Raw genomic sequence first — 24,304 nt, forward strand, 5'->3', positions numbered from 1 at the left:
ACTACATTTTCTGAATTAAATGCCCAGTCCTTATCCACCTGACTAAGCTTTACTAATTACACTAAACTACAATTTATAGTCAATTATGAGACTCAATTATTAGGCTTTAAAAATAACACAAATGGGACAATTTTTTTTTTTTAGGATGAATGTATTTGAATTGGCAGGATTTAAAAGTACGAGGTACTTTTTACCTTTGTATTTTAATGCATTTACATTTGCTCATTTGGCAGATGCTTTTATCCGATGCAAATTACAAAAGAGGAAAACACAAGTGAATCATCTTAAGGAGACAGTGGCAGGAAAAGTGTCATACTACAAAGTTTCACTAGCATCAGAATAGTATACAAAACAGATTCAATTGCAATATTTATTTTTTTTTTTTGTGACTGGTTAAGTGCTCATGGAAAAGATGTATTTTGTCGTATTTTGAAGACAGAGTGAGTCAGCTTCACGGATGGAGTTGGGAAGGACATTCCATGTGGTATGATGAAACTGAAAGTCCAGGAAAGTGTTTTGGTGCTTCTTTGTGTTGGTACAACAAGGCGACATTGCAGACAGCAAGGTTCTGGTGGGCGTGTTGTTCTGCAGAAATGATTTTAGGTATGCTGGAGCAGACCCAGTGACTGTTTTGTATGCCAGCATCAGAGCCTTGAATTTGATACTTGCATCAACCGGAAGTCAGTGGAGAATGACAAAGAGTGGTTCATTAAAGACCAGATGACTGGTCTTAAGTAATAAGTAAAAGTACAGACACCACACAAAATTTAAGTATGCAAATTGAGTACATTTACCACCACTGCTTATTACACAAGCCTATTGGGCTAAAACAAATCTCATAATTATCTATCAATAACATGCTCTGCTTGATCTCATAATAAAGATATTCACAGAATTGGATGTAAAATATCACCACCATAAAAGTTAAAATAAATATTCCCATTTATTAAGAGTATGAAGTTAATGGCCTTTTAGTCACACTCAGAATAGAAGTAGTCCATTTATTCCCTTCAGTATTTCTCTGGTAGTCAATAATAGGGCTGATTTATGCCAAGCTCAGCATACCATGTTACTCTAAAAGTGGCCTGGCTGCACTTAAAAAAAATACACTTCATTAATGAACTGAACTTGTGCCTTGGGGGACGACGACAATAAACAACAATTCTCAAGAGCAATTTTTGAAGGGGACACCAAGGGTTTTTTTGTTGTTGCCCCGTTTGCATTTGTATTTTATTTCTTAAACAATTATTTTAAGACTATATCATTATATTATTTACAATACACATATTTTAATGATATTTTAGGGACAAATTTGCTTTTCTGGACAAATCTGAAACAGTCCATCTTAGAAAACAAATGAGGTGAAAGCAAAGATTCCAGAAAAAAAAAATGTTTGCAAAAACTTCGTTTGCCTTGCATTATAAATAATAATAATAATGTTCAAATTAGATGAAATTACTGCATTATTTGCGAGGATACAGCAAAGTTTATCAAATATCATGCACTCATGATATTTGGTCACCATAACCAATACATTTTAACATGTATTTAACATACTAGATGTCAAAGAAGTTTCTGCGCATTTAACAACTGCAGATGACCCTACTCCCCCTACTGGCCAACTCCCAAGCCATTACTAATCAAAGAACTGAGACAAACAAGTATATTCTGTACAAAAAGAAAATAATTTTTGAAACATATTCAGCGTGATTGTTTTTTCTTTTGTCAGTTAATATTAACCCATACATCTCTGCAAAGTGGAGGATTGGCATAAAAAGCGATGTCACAAACATCTGTTATGGGCCATTTAATTTGACCTAGACAAAATACTCTGAAACCAGTCCTTTTAGTTGCACATTATCTGCATCAAATTTCCATTGCAGCTGGTGCTGGAATAATGACATTTGAACATGGGAGGAAAAAAAACTTTTATCTTTTTGGGATGCATAGCAATAAACTGTAGGCACATTCTAATGGTTTAATTGAAACAGACCATAATGTACAAAGCGGACACACAGTCAAGAAAAAAAAGACACATTAGAGATTTCTGAAAACAGGTAATGACTTCAAAGCTGAAATTATTAAAGTAATGCACTTTTAGCTCCAATATCCTCTCTCACCTTTGATCCTGCATTTTATGCTAAGAGACGCTGGTCTAGCCAAGTGTAGTCCTGCTGTCTATGGTGAGGAGAAGAGAGCTGGTGAAGAAAGTATATCCTGACAGCACTGATGCCCAGCATGGACTTTGCTGGAGTGTCCAGATGGTCTGAGAAACTGCAACTTCTTTATACATCACACCAGCTTACGCAAAGGGAGTGAGGAGGGCAAGAACAGAAGCGAAAAAGCTCATCTCTTAAAAGAAGTGTTCACCTAAAATGAAACTTCTGTCATCATTTACTCACATTCATGTCATTCCAAACTCAAAAGGACAAAAAAAGGCAGTATAAAGTTGTCCATAATACTCATGTGCTATATACACACAGTCTTCTGAATCCATACGATAGCATTATGCACACCAGACAAAATGAAGTCAATTCACTGATAATCTTCCTCTTCCATAAACTAGTGCCAGATTAGTGAAAATAGTCTAGATTTGTTAACCAGTTCATTGAAAAGAACAATCTTATCTTTGATACTTTTAAACATCATATGACTTCAGAAGACTTGGAATATAGCACCAGAGTCATATGGACTACTTAAATGGTGCTTTTTTTGTGTTCTTTATTTTTTGGAGCTCAAAAGCAATAGTAACTATCAATTGTCATTGTATAGAAAAGACTTGAATGAAGAATCTTCAACATTATTTGTGTGTTAATACATAACAGCACTTGAGTTTGGAACAAAATGAGGTAGTGTAAATAAGGAAAGATTTTTTTTATTTTAAGGTTAACCGTTCCTTCAAATGCCCAATAAAACAATCCATAACCATAAATTTAGATTCATACACGTGATCAATAACTGGACAGATTTTCTCAAACATTACACAGATAGAAAAGAATAGAGCTTTTGATACTTTGACCCCACATCACGTGTGTCAAGTTAGTTTTCACGGACCTCCATCAGTATTTTATACATTTTCTGTCAACATATAAATGATATTTGCTCTTGTTAGTGCAAATGATGTAAGGCATACATTGAAACGACTCTGGAGGACACAGTGGGCTCAATTTTATGCATTTATTTATGTAGCAATTTACTTTCCGATTAGCTGCTGAGAGGCTGCGTCAGCAGTTGGGTAACAGCCGCACATGTCTGAACACCTGCGGTTCATGTCTCTGTCCTTCACTTCTCAAATCTGTGTGATCCTCTCCAAAAATACCACAAAAGTTGCCTAAAAATGTCCCCCTTCTGAAAATCCCTGCACTTCTGCAATTTCACCAAACCTCATTTCATGTTCTCTCCCTCCCCCATGACTTCCCCTCCCCAAATGAAAGTTCCCATTTGCAAAGCTAGTGAGGTCACACATTAGCAACAGAGGACAATCACAACCCCCCCCCCCCCCACATAGGGTTACAACCATCCTCTTTACACTCACAAACAACCCTCGTCTTTTTTTTAACAGCCAGAGAAGAACAAAAAAGATTAAACATAATAAACTCCCAAACCTTTTGTACATAGAAACCAAACTAAATAGAGAAAATTTCTTTATATTAGTCCTCAGATATCCTCAATCCTCTCTCCAGCTCTGTAATTTTAATAGGGAGGTGAGACACACACATATACAAAATACAGTTCGGTGTGTCAAAGAGAGGCTCTGTGTGTAGTAGGCAATGTCAATACACATTGATCTCTTTCACTCGTCCATCTGTCTGTTTAATGTGGATTAGAAGTAGGTCTTGGCCATGTGTATGATGGTGTAAATATGCATGTGTGTGTCATAAGTTAACATGTAAGTCTATATCTGTGTGTGTGTGTGTGGGGGGGTTAGGAGAGTCTCTAGGCCAATCCAAAGCCTTCAGAACATTCCTGAATGGCCAGCAGCAGCATGTGTCTTAACTTCTCATAGCTCTCATATGCTGGAAGGTCCAACTGGTTAAAGCTGGGGGAGAGGGAGAGAGAGAGAAACAAACAACTGCATTTAACTGTGGTGCACCCCTTTACTGTTGGCTATTTACTATCTAGCAAAAACAAATCTCTATAATTTAGCCTTTCCACAATATTATCCATATATCTTGACATTTACATATATTTATTTATTTGCTCTGAAATGGCTTAAAAGGGTGATTCAGAGAAATCAAGGCATATTTTCCACACTGTTTTGAATTAATTGAGATTGAGCTAATCAGCATTTGTGCTACTTAAGTATACATCAGAGCCACTATTAATGCTCTGGATTCCTCATATTGCAAATCAAAAGTCTGACACGGCACTCTTTAGGAAACTTAATTGCCAAATACAAAAAGTGTATTCAAATAATCAGTGATATCAAATTTTTTATTTTTCGGCAGCAAAATCATTACAAATTTACTATGAAAATTGTATAGTCCTGATTTACGGTTGAAGGGCATTGTAGCAACTTTGAACATTATAACAACTAAACATTTAAACTATGTTTGGTGAACAAAGCACCAGTATTAATTTACCAAGTGTGTGCAGAGGGCAGCCGGTCAGTGGAGCGGTCATCTCGATGGATCTGGAACTTCTGAATACCGTTCATTCCCTCCAGTGCAGCAAAGCCCTGTAGTGGCACCTTTGATGTGCCAGTAACGAACTGCAGGAATTTAGCCCGGTCAGCCTGGTCAAAAGATCGTAATGCACGCCAGAACCACTGAATCTGTGCAGAAAAAGAGGACATAAAATCAAATCTGGGTTGACAACCAGAAACAAGACACTAGCAGACAGGGCAGAGACAAAACATGAATGATGTGTCATAACAGCAGAATTAGAAGATTTCATGTGTAATGTAACTGGGTAGTTGTCATGTCAAGCAATGACAGCAGTGTTCTGCAAGTGTTACATGCAATACTTTAAAATAACACTATTAATAAAATCTATTCTAAAAATATTTTATCATTTCTTGTAATATTATTAACCATGCTGTTTTTATGACCTCATATTATTTAAAAGCCCACATGGAATATTTTACTTTAAACAAAATCATTTCACACCCAAGGGCTATTTAAGTGAACTGAAAAAAGCTAGATAATGATTAAATATGGTGCAAAATAAGATTATACTTTCCCTTAAACAAAAAGCCATTTGTCTATTACAGAATTCTAAATAACACTTATATAATTTAACTTAAATGTTATTGATCAATATCACTCATATCAGATCGTTTAAATAAAAAGCGTTTGTGAGTGTATGCATATAATTTATCTACCTGGATAGAACTGGATTGGTATTTGTGGTATTCTGTATTGGCCTTGAGGTCGTCGATGTCAATGGTGGGTAGGCCGGAGATGAGAAGCTCCAGCTCCTGCTCCGTAAAGATGGAAATCAGTCTCTTGGGGATTATCTCATAGAAGCCCTCCAAGAAGGCGGCCAGCTGCTTACGGATTGCACCTGTAAAACACAGAGATGCTTCAGTCTCCTGGGAGACAAGCTCTATGACCCCCCCAGTTCCTCACCTCAGTTGGTGTACGCTCACCTGTCATCTTCATTTGGCAGACCAGATGCACATATTCCTTCTTATTCTCCTCTGTGACAATGATGTTGGCACCATTGGCCTTCAGATCTCTCACCTCACAGACGCCAAACTCCTGGACCTGCGAGCACATGAGGTAGCGGTTACCAATCCTAATTCTAAAATGCTAAATCCCTTCTAAATAAACTGAATGCTCAAATAAATACCTCTGTAAATAGGGATGCACAATATACAAGTCATAGTATCAGTTATTTTGGCTATCAGTATCAGACAAGTTTATGAGTGCATCCTTATCTACAAGTTGTTAAAATTCAAATTGACCTCTGTGCTGAATGTCAGCTCGTAGCCCAGAGTGGACACATCATTCTCCAACAAGTAGACCAGACCCTGGAAAAAGGGATAGTCCTCGCTTTCCATGTCTGTATACCTGTAGCACATATTTAAGATCCAGTTCAGTCTTTATACATTGCAGACTTTAAACATTGCAGCTCCATTGGCAAAAATACATTTTTCTTTTGCAGTTTTGATGAGAATACCCCAGGCAGTTACCTGACACTCTTGCCCAGAATGTGCTTGTAGAAACTGCGTGTGAAGTAGCACTCTAGTAGCCTGTTGTCATAGACGGCCTTAGCCACCACACGCCCCACAAACTTGAAATAGCTGAGGTGGTTGGGATTGCAGTGGGAAGAGGGGTTGATTGTGTAGGTGACCCGATCGCCGGGCGAGGTGCGGAACAGGGCGTACATGGGGTTAAACATCTCTCTGGAGATGATCATGTACCACTCTCTCAATAGACCACCTGCATCCTGACCCTCCTCCCCTTCAAATACTATATACCTGTAGAGGGACAGAGAGGCAGAGACAATGATTGGCTAGCTGTTATGGGAGTTGGGATGCACCAGTTCTAGAAAAACAAATCAAGTTTAAAAGGTTTACTTTTGAGGAGAATTTAATCACTGGACTGGCCACTAAGTGGCATCTTTGGAAGACACTAGCCACGTTTCCACTATTGGGCCAAATGACGGCAAGCTAGTGCATGCCAGGGCCAGTTACGTTCCCACAGTCACTTAAGGGGCTTCTTCGTGTCTCTTTGGGGCTTCCTCTGGGGCGAACGGTAAAGCGCCTTGCCCGTTGATTACCCTTGGCCCAAAGAAGGCCAACTGGGGATTGAGGCAGGATTGATGTCAAAGGAGTAGTTTTGTTTAGTCAGGTCAGAGGTTTCCCAACCAAGATACTCATTCCCCAATTTTCACATCAGCAACAAACTTAACAGATCAACAGAGACCGGAGAATCGTCAGTAGATGAAATTAGGTTTTTCTGAATATTTGGGATGATGTGCAATGCCAGATCGAGGGCGTCTGCTGAACGAAGACGTGATTAAGTAGATTGTCGCTAAACTTGACAAGTTGTGTCTCCAGCGCACAATGGAACAAGCTTGAGAGAATTTTTATAAATTGTGGGCACAGAACAAATGTGTACATTGAGGGCTAGCTAGTTTCCAGAGTTTGATATAACAGCTTGAGTTTCCCTCTCGATGGTGAAATGGGCAGGGTGTGGATGTTGGCACCATGGCAGCGTATTAAAGGTGGGTTTTAGGACAAGGCCATGAGGATATTTGCCAGATTATGGCCAATGTGAGTTTAGTTTTAAGTACTTCACTGCAAGTAGACTTGATTTCCAGGAGCAGAACAGTATACTCTGTGGTTATCTGTCTGTGAAATGATCAGTGCTTATGACTTTTGGACAGTCTGCAAGCATTTTCTGCTAATTTCTCAATATCTATACTGTAATATATTTTACATAAGGTTCAATACTTTGTTGTTTTACTGTAATGTTGACAATGTGTGTTTGCTTTGGGTTGTGCATAGATTTCTGGTCTGTGTGGTGCGTCTGTCAAACAAAATATGCGAACATATTCATACAAAAATATCTGTAAATGATTGAAAGGTTGTGTGTCTGTGGTAAGACACAGTGAGAAAGAGTGAGAGATTACAGTCTGTTTTTCATGTCCTCTGGGCTTTTGCGGTGCAGCTCTCTGTAAGAATCTTCAAAGACGTGGTCTCTCCTCACATGGACGGCCATATCCTCTTTCCTCAGCCCTTCATCTAGACGCTCCAACTCCTGACGGAAATACCTAAGAGGCACACTTAGATAAATACTCAACCCAAATTAATACAGGAGAGAATAAATATACATACCTGAAAACATTACAGTGTGAGAGGGGAAAAGGGAAGAGGTAATACTCAAAAATGTGAGATCAAAATGAAACAGCGTTTGCACTCCATAGACATGTTTTTCTGAGTGAGGATATATTCAGTCAGCCGAAAAAGACAGTTGTTTCAGGGGAGGAGCAATTTATTACATTTGAATGAAAGATTATGAAACATTTCTTTCACTAGAATAACATGCAACGATAAATTGTGCACAATAAGACATGTAACGTATATTAAGATTACATAGGGTACATTTTGATTTCATGTCGACAGGCAGGTTAACAGGCAGTCAACAGGTCTTACTTGCGCTTGACATCAAAGTCCAAGATGCGGATGTAGTCAACCAATACAGCGAATGGCCCATCTGCCAGATGAGTGGTGGACTGACGCAGGATCTGATTCAACACTGTGCGGTGGGTCTCTGTTAAAGAGACAGAGTACATTTTTTGGCTAACCTTCATCAGTATTCAACATCCACTCCTCCTCTCAACCGTTTGAACCTTCATTAGGGCCCAGGGAACAGCTTCTGAACGATTGACTTACCTGCAAAACGCAGGAACTTCTGTGTGTCTGGAGGCAAGTTGGAGGAAATATGCATAGAGGAGGGCTCTCGGGAAAAGAAGGGATCCAGGGAGGAGGGGGTAGCAGGAGTGAGAGGGGCAGGGGACAGCGGAGGAGGCTCGTCCTTAATGTGCGACAGCTGACTCTCCCGTGTGTCTCGAACTGGAGGTTTGCTTTCACGCTCGGTGGCATGCACCAGAAAAAAGGCCTCAACTGCTGGCTGCAGTACTGTAGTACGACATAAGAGATTCTGTTAGTATGAAATAATTATCTTATTTCTCAAAACATGAAAAGAAATATATTAAAAGCTTAAGTGTGTAATTTCTGCAACATTAGCACACCCAAAAGGAACTGCAAAAATAAATGCAGTTTTCAAACAGCTTTCCCGAATGCTCCCCCCAATCTGCCATTGATGGAAAAAACAGTCCCACCCCAAACTAGCACCATTGGTTGAGTCGAGCAGTTGGCCGCTCAAACAGAGCAATATTTATATTGCACCACAGAGCCAGTGTTTACACTGAGGAAATCAACATACAAATGGCTCAATTATAGTTTTCTCTGCATATTAAGTGGAGATTTGAGAAAGTGTTTTAACATAGAACAATTTACTAATCTCAGCTTAAATATTTAAATTAAAATCTTTTGAGATGTATCGTACCTAAAACAGCATGCTGGTCATGAGACTCCTCGAGTTCTTTCAGACACTCTCCCAGCATGTCCCACAGCTCATCCAATAAGAGCTGCTCACTTAACAGTGGCAGGTCAGGCAAACGCTCCTCCTGTTCTTGCTGACTGCTGCTCTCTTCACCTAAAAACACACATACAAACACACCTTTTTAACATCTACTAGTGCCGTTTATAATTTAGTTGGAACTATAAAATCTTTGTACTCCTCCCCACTTTCCTCTTACACAAACTAGATGCACAGTGTATATTGTGTTATAAAAAAAGGACATTTCCAGTCCTGGGTGCTGATTGGTCAATACAGCATTCCTGCAGTGCTAAAATACACAACACAGCAACAAATAAAATGCAAAACACCCTAGTTATGGTGTATATTTTAGAACCCATAGAGGCCAAATACTAAACATTTTTTACATGAGGACTAAATCTTCTAACTGAAGTATGGCCTTTTATAAGGTATAGACATTTTTCAAGACCTCACCTAGTGCTACCTGGTCCTGTTCTTGGGGTGAGGGCTGGTCCACATCCATGGGTGAATCATCCCTTTGGGCTGCTGGGGACTCGGCAACAGAGTGCACCTCAGACTGGACCAGAGGAACCAAGGAACAAGGTGAGATTCATGACAAAACCCCAGACAAAGGAAGAGCGACAACAGTGTGTTTGTGTGTAATGTGGGGACAAAAAAAGATGATGAGGTGGTTATAGACTGAAACCAGAAGCAGTGCTACAGAAAAAGCACCATGCACCAAAAGGGGGCTTTGGAAGAGCTTAAGCACAGAAGCCTTGACAGCCAGCCAAAATCAAACCACACACAAAGAGACAAGCCAGAGCAGAGAGAATCAGGTGCTGGTGCAACATTTAAAAATATCAAATATTGTACAATATAGAGTACAAAAACAGGCTTTTCATATTAAACAGTACAATGCAGTGAAAGGCAGAGAAGTGGAGTGGTGGAATAAAGAGAGCTGGGGATTAGAAAAGAATCATTGGTAGGTTTTGTGATAGAATAGCTTGGGTTGTCACTGGAGAATATTTGTGGGCTCAGTATCAGTTTAGCAATTTTTCAAATTGTGATCAGGTGTCTGATCATTAGAGAATCAATGTGGAGATTTTCAAGGCTGCATAGCTTTGATCTGAATTACAAGCAAATGAGAAATCAAATGCGATTTTCTGGTATCATGACATTTGATGTGAAATTAGAGTTGGCTAGTTTTTTTATTTACAATTATGTTGGCTAAAATAAAATAAGCAACATTGCTAATATCACTGTGATTTTAATGTGCTAATTATTTGGCCATTACATTTCCTAAAGATCTTGTCAGTGGGATAATTTTGTTCTTCCTTTTCTTGCTTTTGCGATTATGTCCACACAAGACAAATATTTTAATAGGGTTTTTGGATTAAACCCATTTAACCTTTATCACCATTGCTTCTAGGACTTTTTTATTTTTTTATCCCCTTTTCGGCATACCCAATTCGCTTACTACGTCCTTGTGGTGGCACGGTTACTCCCCTCAATCCAGGTGGCGGAGGAAAAATATCAGTTTCCTTCGCTTCTGAGATAGTCAGCCCAGCGCATCTTGTCACGTGACTTGTACTCATTGTGCACGACACCGTGGAGACTCATAAAATTCTATGCGATCCACGCATAATTTACCATGCGCCCCTCTGAGAGCGAGAAACACTAATCACGACCACGAGGAGGTTACCCCATGTGACTCTAACCTCCCTAGCAACCAGGCGACTTTTGTTGTTTAGGAGACCTGGCTAGAGTCACCAAACACACACTGGATTCGAACTCGTGACTCCAGGGGTGGTTGTCAGCGTCAATACTCACGGAGCTACCCACTACTAAGGAATAGGACTACTAAGACAAAGTAAAATTAAATAAAAAAGAGGCAGAGTTGAGAAGTCTGAATTAATTCCTGAATCCGTTCTTCTAAACTTTCCATTTCAATGTATCAGTTTTAAAACAGAGATGTATATCATCAAAAAAATTGGGATATCAATTATTTAATGACATCACCCAGCCCTATGTTTAATGCATTAATTCTCTGAGTAAACTGAGAAACATTATTATGAGCCATAAGTCAACGGTCTTATTCTATGTGATATATGTACAAAAGAAACACATTTTAGGGTATTATGAACATCAATGTGTGTGTAGGCAAGTAAAGTTGGTAGCAGTCTGCCTGCTGTCAGTGCGGCCCATGCTAACCGTGGCTGCGCTGAGCGTGCCAGCAGGGGGGTTGTTGGTTGCAGAGGTACTGGGAGCGGATGATCCAGCCACAGCAGCGGATGCAGCAGAAGCAGCAGCAACAGAAGAGGATGCAGATGAAGAGGGTGGGGGGGCCTGCTGTAAACGGCGTGCCCTCTGCCCCTCTCTCACCATCTGAATGATGGCGTCCGCTTCAGCCTCTAGCTGACGGACTGCAGCCTGGATACTGCTGGCTGATCCCAGACTTGTTGAACCTGCAAAAATTAGACACAGAAACAGTGAGATAATAATGCAGAGACAGACCAGTAAACATAAAATCCACTTAACTAAAAGCTTAAATGTGTCATGTGAAAATGTTCTTTAAGGATTAGAGGATGCGTCTTTGCAAAAAGGGACAGACTGCCACCAAAAAAGGAAAATTCTGTCTTCATTTACCCAAACCTTTATATCATTCCAAACCTGTACGAGAAATTTTAAGACTGCTGACACAGTGTATCTTTCCATTTATTGAAAGTGAATGCAGAATAAGGCAGCCAGTCTTTTAACATTCTGCTTAAAATCTCCTCTTGTGTTTCATGGAAAAAAGTCAAGTCATTTTGTTTGGAACAAGAGGGTGAGCAAATTACAGTATTTTCATTTTTGGGTGAAGAGTATCTGTGTGACATACTTAGTCTTCCTCCTGTCTGCTTGGCTTTCTTGTTAGCGCGCCGTGTGTCTTCTCGAAGCTGAATGATGACCTGCAGAACACGCAGGAAGAACTTCTGTGTGGAGGTCTTGGACGTGAGTGAGCTCATGCAGGGCAGTTGCAGCTCACGGCCACCTAGAGTGCGCTTCTGAGCAGCCACAATAACCACGCTCTCTGACCCGTCAAACCTGTGACCCCAAATGGACCCAAGAAAAAAGACAAGTGCTGTTATTGTAATTAACCTTTACATGCAGAAGAGAGATAGGTAGGTTAAGTCCTGCAGCAGCCATAAATTATCCTACATTTGTATTATTTGTTTAGCAGAAGCTTTTATCCAAAGCAACCTAAATCAAACTCCTGAGGTAGGCCGAAACCGTCTTTCCTCACCTGCTTGTCATCTTGCCCTTGGGGCGTGTGCTGATGGATGGGTCCTCATGAGAAGCTTCAGGAGACTGAGCCTCAGCACGGGCTCTTCTCTGCTGCTCCAGGTTATACTCCCTCAACTCCGCCATTAAATTGCCTACAAATAAAGGAAAATGAACATGTGCGAAGAAAGAAAAAGTTTAAAGAGGTCATATGTTTTGAAAAAAGTATGTCTACAGAGAACAAGGCAAACAAGTTTTTCAATATATTAAATAATTGGTATTAGTAGTATTATTGCTAATATGAATATTAATTATTTTTTATACAGTAGTAATATTTTTCTGCCGCAATGTCTTAAATTTCATACATCTGGTTGAACATTTTATTTTTGCTGAACATTTATTTTGGCAGACCTTTGTGTTCTTCCTGTTTTTGATGGTTGTTTTTAATAAACTCCCCATTCAAAATGAAATGATGAAATATTTTCAAGCTGAAATCTCTGAGCTGCACTGGAGGAGTTTATGTGAGTGTTCATAAGCACTCATATACTAAACACACACGAGAATCACGTGCGATCGATCAATCTCTCGCTTTGTGTGAGCAGTGAGCCCAGCGCACCTCTTGTCCATTCTGAAGTGTGCAGCACAATGAACACATGTAGACCCTATATTATTTAAATGACATCCTTTTTGCCATTTAGTTATCACATTTGGCCATTTCGAGTTTTGAAGTTGTTTAATTGTCATTGATTTCATAAAAGATTTTTTTTTAAACCCTGTAAAAATTGATAATAGCAACCCATTGCAGTATGACACCAGAATTAGCAAAAAGGTGATATTATACAGTTTAAAATGTTTTGTTATAGCGATATTTAGTTAGTACAGGTATACCGTGCCACCCCTCGCCAAAGGTATACAACTGAATTCATTCCTAAAATATTCAAAATTCTCTAGTGATGTGGTACTGACCGATTTGTTTGCAAAGAGTGTATCCAAGATGATGGGCCCCACTAAGAAGCAGTCTGAGGACAGTGTCTCGGGTCTGCCCGTCCCCTCTGGACAGCTGCAGCAGGATGTTGGCTGCATCCTCTAAACCTTCCTCTGAACATGAGTGGGATGTCAGCACCTAGGCACAAACCATGGGGGGTTATTCACACTGCTGAGTCAAAAGACCCCTAAGTTAAGAGAACGGGACATGAGGCAACATATGTGCATGTATATTAAATACCTCCACAGAGAGCTGCAGCTGTTTCTCAGTTAGTCCAGCAGAGGCTAGTTTGGTTTCATTGTCAGTGATGCTCACTGCTGCCTTCTGTTTTCCTGCTAAAAGTGAGATGCAAGGAACAGATTTACTGATGCACTGCATCACCAGAGACAAAAACAGTGGTCCATTCCAAAACGAGAGCCTGGCTAAAACATGAATCTGTCTTTATTTAAAAACCTTAAAAGAAAAATAAATATGCTTGCAGATTATCAGCAATTATGATATAGGTCAATAACAGCATTCTGTTGTCAAATATTTATGTATTATGACCGCTTCACTGTATAATTGACCATTGCCCAGTCAAAAGATTTGTTACATGGAAATCTATTGAATCAATCTCTTCTCACATAATAAAACAAGTTCCTCAAATAAATATTTCAAGTTCATTTATTTACTTGGCAAGTAACCATGTAAAAATGAGGATAATGAACAGTCAGATGGCCAAAATAATGATAATGACCAGCTGTTGTAGTCAAGCCAATTTCATTTGAATAGCGCCTATCACAACACACAACGTTTAAAGCAGCTTTACAGAAAATCATGCATTAACAGAAAATGAAACCGTAATATCTATTAAAGTCTTAGAATCATCATTGTGTAATTTCATTAAATACGACTATGAAGTGTGTATAAAAATAATTAAATAATAATAGTATTTAGAAACCCAGTGAGCAAGCCAAAAATGACCTTGGGATTCCTCCTTGTGGGGGCCATTTCCTCTCTGACTAACAGCATGAATATAATGTCAAAATTACTTATTTTATGTGCAGTGCAAGTCATGGTCTAAAATTATTAAACTAAGTGTTAAGTGCCAGTGTTTAAACAATGATTTTGTAATAACTGTAAGATGAATGACTAATGTCTTTGAAGTTCACCCTGGATTAACTGAAGAAGTTCCTATACATTGTCATGTACATTATCAATTCAGGTTCATTACTTCTCAGAGAAAAATCATCTCACTGGTAACAATTACATTTTTAAAGTATGGCAACAAAAAACAGTTGGTGTTATTGAATATTTTTATTCAATAATTGTATTCCCAAAAACATTGTTGACAAGATACATGTAAAAGTGGCTTACCAATGAAACTGCCAGAGGTGGTGATGCTGCCGCCAACAGCAGTAGCTGTTGTAGTGACTGGCTGAGTGGGTGTGTGGACCAATGATCCCTGTGTGGAGCCCGTACCTGCCACTGCTGGGATGGTCCCTGAACCCGCTGTGGCTTGAGTGACCGAGGCAGAGGGGGTGGCAGTGGGAGCCTGAGGCACTGAATGGCTGGCCGGAACCTCCGTTGCCTTGTTGTCAGGCAGAGCAATGGAGATCAGAGAGAGCAGGCGGAGCAGTTTCTCAGTGAGTACAGAACTACGACGGATCACTGGGTGGGACAGCATGTTCATCAGCTGACCCAGCGGAGATGCCTCTAGGCTAAACAGTAGCCCCTCTGTCTCACCAGCACCCCCTAGGGGCACAGTCTTCATGGAGGCCTTGCCCTTGCGGCTCACATTCATGTTGTCCAGCTTAACCAGGAGATCCCAAAAATCAGTGGAGATGCCGAGGGACTGTGGTGTACCTGAGCAGGTGCTCAGAGAATTATAGGTAGAAGAGGGATTGCTTAGGGTAGCTGAGGAATTACTCTGGCTGGTGCCACCTGACCGGAAGCTTCCACTCGCAGATGGTGTTGAGCTGGCACAAAGACGAGAGTCTAACTCCGATAAGGAGGAGGACAGAGGGTCCTTACACCGCTGCTGAGTAAAGTGACTAGGGAATACCTGCAGAAAATAAGAGACAGATTCAGGGACTTCAAAATAATTAACTTGCAAATGCTTTAAGGCCAAAGTATACTTTGGGTATGCTTGTTACAGATCCCTTTGTGCACAGTATGTGTGATGCAAATTAAGTCATCAGCACAGCCGTGTGCCTTGACAGCACACTGCCTAGATTTTCTTGACTCGTGCACGCGGTCCTCGTCTTTGAATATTCTGGTCATTGACTGTACTAAAAGAGTGTTACAAAGCAGTTGTAGTGCACATGCATTGTTTGTGGTCAGAAAAGTATACTCAAAGGCAACATGGTCGACCGGGCACGAGGCAATCTGGAACGTGCAAAAACAAAGCATACCAGGGCCTTTAGAGCAGTGGTTTCTCAACTGCATTTGCTTTAGGACCCAGATTTTACACTGGACAACAAGTGACTATTCTTGCACTCAAGTACACAAAAATGTCCTTTTAATCAAACATTTCAATGTTTTATTTAACCTGTTGATACGCACCCCCTTTTTGAGCACAAACCATGAAAATGACATACCGTAATTTCCGGACTATAAGCCGCAACTTTTTTCCCACGCTTTGAACCTCGCGGCTTATACAATGACGCGGCTAATATATGGATTTTTCCCGCTTTCAAATTTTATATAAAAAAAAAAAACATTCTGTGACATGCTCAGTTTTTTGGCGGCATGAAGCTTTCATTAGACCAATGAAATTGCCGAACGGGTTAAGGTCAAAACAACTTTTTTTGTTTACTGTTTAGATTAAATCGAGCGCGCTCAAACTTCCCATCATTCTGATTACGGTAGTAATTTTGTCACCCTCACCATGGCAAAGACATGGAGAAACGCATATGATGCTGCTTTCAAGTTGAAGGCGATTGATCTGGCTGCTGCACGGGAGCTTGGTCTTAATGAGTCGATGATAAGACGTTGGAAACAGCAGCGTGAGGAATTGACTCAGTGCAAAAAGACAACTAAATCTGAGGCTATTCAACTCCGACAATCGAAGGAGATGACTTCAGTGGTTTCATGTGCACAAGAGGAGGAAGATAGTGACCAATGACTTTCTTGGTAGGCTACTGTTTACTGCAAATGTTTTATTACAAGCCGTGTGTGGCAGCGGGGGCGTGGTCAAGCGCCCGTCCGGGAGAGAAAAGCTGTAAGGGCGCTTACACCTGCGCTAAATTATGTCTAACACCGGTGTCTAATTTCAAGTGCCCTGCTTCATGTGTCCTTCTTGGGAAAACTGTCACACAGGCACCAGTGTGACAGTTTTCAGCAGGGCACTTGACGTTCCAAGTAAGGCTTTTAATGGCCACAGCAATGTTTACAATCAATTTTATAAAGTTTCTCAATTCTTCTATGCGCCAACACTAGACTGACGTGTGTCACTTTCTCAGCTCTGTGGCTGCTGCATTTTTATGCCGCTCTCCCCATGCTTACTGAAATTAGACACCGGTGTTAGACATAATTTAGCTCAGGTGTAAGCGTCCTTACCGCTTTTCTCTCCCGGACGGGCGCTTGACTACGCCCCCTCTGCCACACCGTGTTTCGTTAAAGCCTATTTATTTTTGTTACAAGCCGTGTTTCGTTAAAGCCTGTGTAAAGTTAATTTGTTTCAATGTACCGGTAGGCACCTGCGGCTTATAGACAGGTGCGGCTTATTTATGTTCAAAATAATATTTTATTTAAAAATCAGTGGGTGCGGCTTATATTCAGGTGCGCTCAATAGTCCAGAAATTACGGTACCTGAACTTAAATGGTTGTATTTACTGGACCCTTTTGAGTATGGACACAGTTGAAGTATCTTTTGAAAGAAGACACTTTGGGCTTTATTTCTTAACTTCAGTTATATCTGAAGTTTATAGTAATGGAAATATTTTGTGCTGAACATGTTTATATAATCTAAAAAAACTATAATAAAAGAACCAACACAACCCAGAAATACAATGTTCTCAAAGCCAAAGTCTAAAGAAGTTAAGTTTCAAATTTGAAGAACATCTAACAAAAAAAGAGGTTCCCGCAAGCTTTTATTTCTGTAAAATTGTTGGGCGGGGAGTACAGAGTAAAATAAAGGCTCCGCCTTTCAAGACGACAAAAAAATCTGACTGCACTGCTTGGCTATTATGAATAAAACTGTACCCCATCTTTAAAAATAGAATTTGGAGACAGGCTCGTTTTGTTTACAAGACTCTAATATATAAGATACAGTTTTACAACATGAATGCTGCTCAGATTGCATAGTTTGTAGAAGAACGACGAAGGGTAATTCTTTCAGGCAAGATCTCATGTAAACAATGGAGAATATATAAATATTTCTCAGATTTATCACTTTTATGGACAAAAAGTGATATTAGATGTTTTTCAACGAACGCTTGAAAAACATGTGGCGAAGTGTGGCGAACTGGATTCATCTGGTGATCGCGTTTACATAAAGATATGAAGTCCCGTTTTGATATTGCATGTTTTAATTTGTTCTCCTGGCACAAATAACTAAATTGCTGTTTCTGGAGCATTGCTATTGTGAAACAGAGATCGGATATCCCTTAGACCTTCGAAAATATGTATAATTTGTTAACATTACATTTATAGATGGTAAATTATATATTAAATGTAAGCAGAGTGACGTTACTACAGCGTGCAGGGGAATTACGTATCAACAGGTTAAAAGGACATTTTAGCAATCTGCCTAATTTGGCTAGCAACTACAGAGGGCAAATTCATTTGATCCAAAATACTAGTTTGATTGGATGGACAACCTTTGACCTCAACAACATGATAAGCCCGTTTATTTTGCAATCCTAATTAGGCATGACTATATGGACAGATAAATTTTATTATTTGCATACAGTATTGTATTTTTGAGCTCTTTGACTCAAGGGATGCTCTCGTACCTTGGCCAGTTGGATGAGGGTATCCAGTACATGTCGACAGACAACTGGAGCTGCTTGTGGGTGAATGTGAACAGTTGATCCACCTCCTCCCCCTGAACAGGCCACTCCTGTTCCTGAAACTCCACCTACAAGCCCTCCTGAGCTCATGCCCCCTCCTGAATGCCTTTCCACGTGTTTCCTGCCCGATGCCCGCTGGATCTGAAAGATGTTGGTCCTGCATCCCAGAGCTGCATCCATCGATACAGACAGCCAGGAGAGCTGACTGGAACTACGTGACTCTACTCTGTTCAACAGCTCAAGAGAGGAAGATGAGGAAGAGGACGCTGAAGAGGCTACAGCAGCCTGCGGGGATGAAGAGGAGCCCTTGCCTCCGCTGGAAGAGCCCTGGCCAAGCGATCGCTTGCCACGAGACTCTTCCAGGCGTGTGGTCTCAAGGCAGAGCTCGCTCTCGCTGCTGCGCTGCAGGATGGACAGCAGACTGCGAATGACCCAGCCTCGTGTCTGTGAGTGGTAACACAAGTTACGCAAAACTCTGTGGAGACGGCTGGTGTTTAACTTGGGCTCATCCACAAAAAGCAGCACTAGAAGGCAGGACAAGGCCTCATGGTCCAGAAGGAGACGCCCCCGCAAGCGTAGGAGAGAATCCACATTAGAACTAGATGGGCTATTATTTAAAGAAAACAAAAGATAAATAACAGATACTGGAATTGTAACCATACAACCATTATTGGACTATGCTTCAAAAATAACAACCAAATCATCTTTTATTTAAAGGTGCATTCAGAAAGTTGTGTAAATTTGGATGACACAGATGCAGAATCATTCAAAATCAGTAGTTTTCAGTCACAGATGCCATTGTCTAAATTCACTTTTCACAGTCAGCCATGTTAAAGTATCCAATAACAGGGTGGTTACTGAGATTAAGAGAGTAATATTAAACTGGTCATGTGATTCTAACATGACAACCCCCAAGAGGGAGAGACCCTCTTTATGTAGTGTATATACGATTTACGTTTCAAAATTACAACTGATTTCTTTTTCCTTTGGATTTTCTCCCTTTTCTCCCCAATTTGGAATGCCCAATTCCCAATGTACTTTAAGTCCTTGTGGTGGCGTAGTGATCACTCAACACACTTAATCCGAGTGGCAGAGGATGAATCTCAGTTGCCTCAGTGTCGGAGACAGTCAATCCACACATCTTATAATGTGGCTTGTTGAGCAAGTTACAATGGAGACCTAGTTCGTGTGGAGGCTTCACACAATTCTCCATGGCATCCATGCACATCTCACCACGTGCCCCACTGAGAGCGAGAAACATATTATAGCGACAACGAGGTGGTAAACCCAACGTGACTCTACCCAACCTAGCAACCAGGTCAACTGGTTGCTTAGGAAGTCTGACTGGAGTCACTCAGCACACCCTGTATTCGAACTTGCGACTCCAGGTGTGGAAGTCAGCGTCATTACTTAGCTACTCATGCCCACCTACCAACTGATTTCTTAAGAGAAAAACTTTTTTACTGGAGGGAAAAATGAATAAAAATCACTGAGTGCACCTTTAAAGAGATTAGTTAATTAAAAATTAAAGCAGTCAGTCCCTCAGATTCTGTCTGTCATATTCTTATGTTCCACAGAGAAAAGAAAGTCATACAGGTTTGGTTCAACCTAAGTTAATTAAATGTTGACAATTTTATTTTGAGTGAACTATCCTATCAATGGAGATAACATATTTCACATTTATGTTGCTATTTTGGTTCAATCCTCAAACTCACCGGCTGTTGTTGGTGCTCCCTCCCATTTGAAATGTGCCGCCTCTTTGCACTGCCAGCCGGGTGTACTGCACCCCGCGGTTGCCACCCAGGCGGCTAGTGAAAGCAGGTGAGCGCAAGATGGCGGAAAGGGCTGAAGAGGAACTGTGACCGAACAACCTCTCGTGCATCAGTTGCCTCTGCCTGGCCTCCTGTTCCCTGCGCAGTGCTGCAGCCTCTGCTGCAATGTCTGGGGGCATGACTGCCAACACACTGTCTTCCATGTCCTCCAGCACAGACCGCCGAAGCTCAGAGGGCAAGGTCTGGATGAACGTGACAGGGTCCAGAGGTTGATCACCCTGTGTGGGTTGCTGGGATAACTCTCGCCGCTGCTGCTCTGCCCGCTGCTGGGCCAAAACCTAGTGACCAATCACAAGAAAACTATCATGCATACATCACATTTTTGGAAGTATTTAAGTTTACAATTAACCAATATAATATAGTGTACACAAGTAACTTACTAACTGTACCATAATATTTGAACAGCAAAAAATATGCAGGCAAAACCATGCTTTCGGCTTCAGCACAGATTTTGGGAAAACATTTATATGATCTGTTAAATATAAATACAATAATCTTCAACCAAAGCTAAAATTAAGCTAAGTGTTGCAGTCGCACATATATTAAAATGTAATAAGTAAAACAAGATAAAACACATAATGATGAGTATATTTGAGCCATGCAATGAAAGCATCATAAATTAAATACATTAATATAGTACCATACATGTTATTGTAGGCCAAGCTCAAAATGCATAAACTAAATTTTATACACTGTAACAGGGGGTCCCTGCTCCATCTCTCAATCCACATCAAGAGGTCCTTCATCATAAAAAAAGTTGAAGACCTCTGTCCAAAACAAAAAGACAAGTGCAGTTGTTTAATCATACCTCCTCCTGAATGGCAGGTGGCAGAGCAGCCAGGAACTCTGGGCTGACCTCCGTCAGACCTGGCCCTCCAGCCAGTACAGAGCTAGCTGTAGATGCCAGCGTGGAGGCGACAGGAGGGCGAGAAGGGGGTCTGATTCCCAGCTGGTTCTGCAGCACCTCCCGACGGATGTCCTCAGGCAGTGCAGCCAAGAAAGATGGGTCAACACCTTCGGGTAGACTGATGCCTGCATGGCAGTGACAAAAAAACATTTAATAATGGTTTAGTGCTGCATTGTGCATAGAAAAGGTTATCTTTCATCAACATCCGCTGAGACACTGACCTGCCAGAGGGTCTTCCTCCTCATTGCTGGTAGATGGGAGGGGTTCCTCTTGGATGGCCTGGGATTGGCTATCTGCACTCTCACTCCGGGGGATGGTCTCTCCAGCAGAAGAAACTGAAGTTAAGCTGAAACATATCACAAAAAAGATTGCTACACAATCATCTAAAATATAGTCAATAAACCAATTTGTTGTACTCCAGGGTTCCCACTCCTTTTGACCATTTAATTCACATGACCTTTCCATTACTTTTGTGATTACTGGAAAACTGTGGTAGTGGTTTTTTTTTTTAACATCACTTTATAGCGATTACACTTACAAGAGCAATTTCTAGCGCTGAAATATTTTTTTTATCTGAACGTGACTAAAAATATTTATATGCATTTACAATAAAAAAAAATTATTCCATGACTTTAAGACCATACATTTTAATTCCAGGCCAGTAAAACCCAACTCTACAATTCTCTGATATCGCTCTATGATTGTACAGTAGAAGCTTATGTTTTTGGCTAATCTTAATCCTTTCCAGCCAGAGCGTTCAAATTTGGGAACAATTATTCCCATGGTTCCTTTCTCAATATCTTCGCCGTCCAATCACAGATTCTATTTCTGAAAACTGCCAGATACTCATGACAATATAAGCTAAAGACACATTTGATTGGTTAAGGGGTTACTGGGAGTGAATAATAAATGTATCGTCATCTGCGTCATCCTCCATTTGCCTGAGCGGAGCCAGAGAGGGTGTCACTGGAGATTACCTCCAGTGTTGGATTTACTGCTTCAAATTGAAAACTGAGGCGATATTTCATGGTAAGACAAGTTATTTAACATGTGTATTCAATATTGTCAATTGAAAGTCAAAATGCTTTAGTTACGAAGAATTTATTTGTAGTAGGGCTGCTTTAGTAGTTTCTTCTGGAAAAAAAAGTGACCGTCATCGAAGAGCCATTTGGCAGTTTTTGTGACACTTGCTAAATAAACATTAGCTAGCAATACTCTGTAAATGTTCAACTAAATAATCAATTAATTTTTTTTTTTTTTTGCTTGTGAAAAAACTGGCCTGATTAAAAATATATATATATATATATATATTTTACTGTGTGATGGATGGGTAAGGCTATCGATTCACAGACACCAAAACCTCTCCAATTTAAGCCTAGCCGTCCATTCAGTATTGACTTATGTAGCATGGTCAACCTCCAATATGATGTTGAGAAATTTACTTTTTCATGCTGTTTTTTTACTCTGGCTGTATTTGCTGACATATGCAGCTTTACAAACAGTCAAGGGTGGGAGCTCATACTTAACCGTCCGTCATATTCTAGCTACCAAGGAGCTTGGATGGAGGTGATCCCCAATTAATTTTACAAATTTCTTGGGTTGCTCGTTTACATAGGGTTTTCAGTTCTCCCTGATTCCCATCGTCATTGGGGAACCAAGTCACTTCAGTGCTCGTGGGCGAGGGGATGTCACATGACCGCTACAAGGCTCTTTTAGCATGTAGTAGATCCTACTGCAGAGGATAATCAGGATTGCCTTAGGAAGTTGCGTTATCTTATGGACCACCTCAAACAAAAATGCCAGCAGCTCTTTAAGCCTAACCAAAATCTCGCAATAGATGAACGTATGGTCAAGTATAAAGCTCGGTCAGGATTTAAACAATACATGAAGGGCAAGCCTACTCAGTGGGGTTTTAAATTATGGTTCATTGCAACATCAGACTCAGGGTATACTCTCGACTTTAATGTTTACACAGTAGTCATGATGGGCATGTCACTGACTTGGCCACCAATGTAGTTGAATTGTTACTGTAGCCATTCAAAGACCAGGGCCACAATGTTTGGTTTGACAACTTTTACACATCCCCAGCTCTTATGGTAAGGTGTTAGAAATGGGAATAAATGCCTGTGAGACATACAGGGTCTGTAAATTGTAATCCTAAACTGTTTCCAGCAGAATTTAAAGACATCAAAATATGGGAACTCAAGACAGCTTGTGGGGATATGAGGTGGTGTAGGATTGAGGGGAATATACTTGTTATTCAGCGGAAGGACACACGTGCCGTTACATGCCTCTTCAATTTCCACAATGTGAATGGCTCAACCGAAATTACTAGGTTTGTAAAAAATGATGGCGACTGGACAAAAGTAGCCCTCCAGCCCACTGTCATCAGCGATTATAACAAAAACATGGGCGGTGTTGATAGGTCAGACCAAATGATAAAATCTTACGACATCCTACAAAAACTCAGAAGTGCTGGAAGACTTTTTTTTTTTTTCACTTCACAGACATTGCCGTCGTCAATAGTTTCATATTGTTTAAGGAATGGCAACACATTCATGCGGCACCAGGGGATGAGCATAGACCGTTGAACTTAACCTAGATAGATTTCAGAGAAAACCTGGCTCGTCAGCTGGGAGGTATCGATATTCACGCAAGTTTCCCTTTGCAAACACTAAAGCTTGTAGTCCCTCCTTCATCATAACTCCACACAGCCCATGTCCCTACATTTGAAGAGGCCTCTAAGAGATTTTGGCTATGCTATTGGAAAAGTAGGACTGAAAATTCAAATAAAGTAGCTTGTTGCAAGCCGGAATGTTTTGCAAAGAGGCCTAGGTTGGGCTGCGTTTACTGGTTTTGTTCTCCCCTCCTTTCACCCTCTCTTCTCTCCACAGGTATTGCAGTTGTTGAGTATTTATGAATTTATATATATATTCTGTTCCTGCACTCTTTAGTATAAATGTATTTACTGTAGAAAGTTCGAGAGTTTGATTTTGTATGTTTTGCTGTGTAATTCGTGTGTAATTCTAATGTTCAAATGAAATAAAGTGTTTTATTAAACACATAAAATTTATATTTCAGTGTTTGTGTCCTTCAATTTCAGATGTAATCTCAATTTATTATTACAGGTGCTCAAAAAGAGTATTTGAGGAGTGGTCATGTGAAATGTTTCTTAACATTCTAAATGTTTGTTTTATTCCGTTTTCCCACTAATCACTAGAATGGTCATCTTTGAAACAATAGATTATATTTCTAATCTGTCTGCTATTGTA

At 40.3% G+C, this 24,304-nt stretch overlaps 1 protein-coding gene across 5 annotated transcripts in view; it reads right to left on the minus strand.

Moving 5' to 3' along the window:
* Nucleotides 1-3,162: 3,162 nt before the first annotated feature.
* Nucleotides 3,163-24,304, minus strand: part of LOC127618638 (E3 ubiquitin-protein ligase HUWE1-like) — an 81,273-nt gene continuing 60,131 nt past the window's right edge. For 4 of the 5 annotated variants that reach the window (XM_052091209.1, XM_052091208.1, XM_052091206.1 and 1 more), the window contains 21 exons: nt 21,254-21,378; nt 20,934-21,157; nt 20,009-20,403; nt 18,237-18,900; nt 14,656-15,343; nt 13,540-13,634; nt 13,281-13,437; nt 12,337-12,469; nt 11,932-12,137; nt 11,265-11,518; nt 9,528-9,630; nt 9,021-9,170; nt 8,345-8,590; nt 8,105-8,222; nt 7,582-7,722; nt 6,137-6,424; nt 5,909-6,014; nt 5,591-5,708; nt 5,324-5,505; nt 4,584-4,774; nt 3,163-4,039 (listed from right to left, as the gene is read on the minus strand). In XM_052091209.1, coding sequence (XP_051947169.1) covers nt 3,937-4,039; nt 4,584-4,774; nt 5,324-5,505; nt 5,591-5,708; nt 5,909-6,014; nt 6,137-6,424; nt 7,582-7,722; nt 8,105-8,222; nt 8,345-8,590; nt 9,021-9,170; nt 9,528-9,630; nt 11,265-11,518; nt 11,932-12,137; nt 12,337-12,469; nt 13,281-13,437; nt 13,540-13,634; nt 14,656-15,343; nt 18,237-18,900; nt 20,009-20,403; nt 20,934-21,157; nt 21,254-21,378 — 4,687 coding nt within the window. In that variant the 3' untranslated portion in view covers nt 3,163-3,936. The remainder of the gene's footprint in view (nt 4,040-4,583; nt 4,775-5,323; nt 5,506-5,590; nt 5,709-5,908; nt 6,015-6,136; nt 6,425-7,581; nt 7,723-8,104; nt 8,223-8,344; nt 8,591-9,020; nt 9,171-9,527; nt 9,631-11,264; nt 11,519-11,931; nt 12,138-12,336; nt 12,470-13,280; nt 13,438-13,539; nt 13,635-14,655; nt 15,344-18,236; nt 18,901-20,008; nt 20,404-20,933; nt 21,158-21,253; nt 21,379-24,304) is intronic. The other variant, XM_052091210.1, reaches the window with a different exon arrangement.

Source organism: Xyrauchen texanus, chromosome 25 (genome assembly GCF_025860055.1).
Source record: "Xyrauchen texanus isolate HMW12.3.18 chromosome 25, RBS_HiC_50CHRs, whole genome shotgun sequence".
Taxonomy (NCBI): domain Eukaryota; kingdom Metazoa; phylum Chordata; class Actinopteri; order Cypriniformes; family Catostomidae; genus Xyrauchen; species Xyrauchen texanus.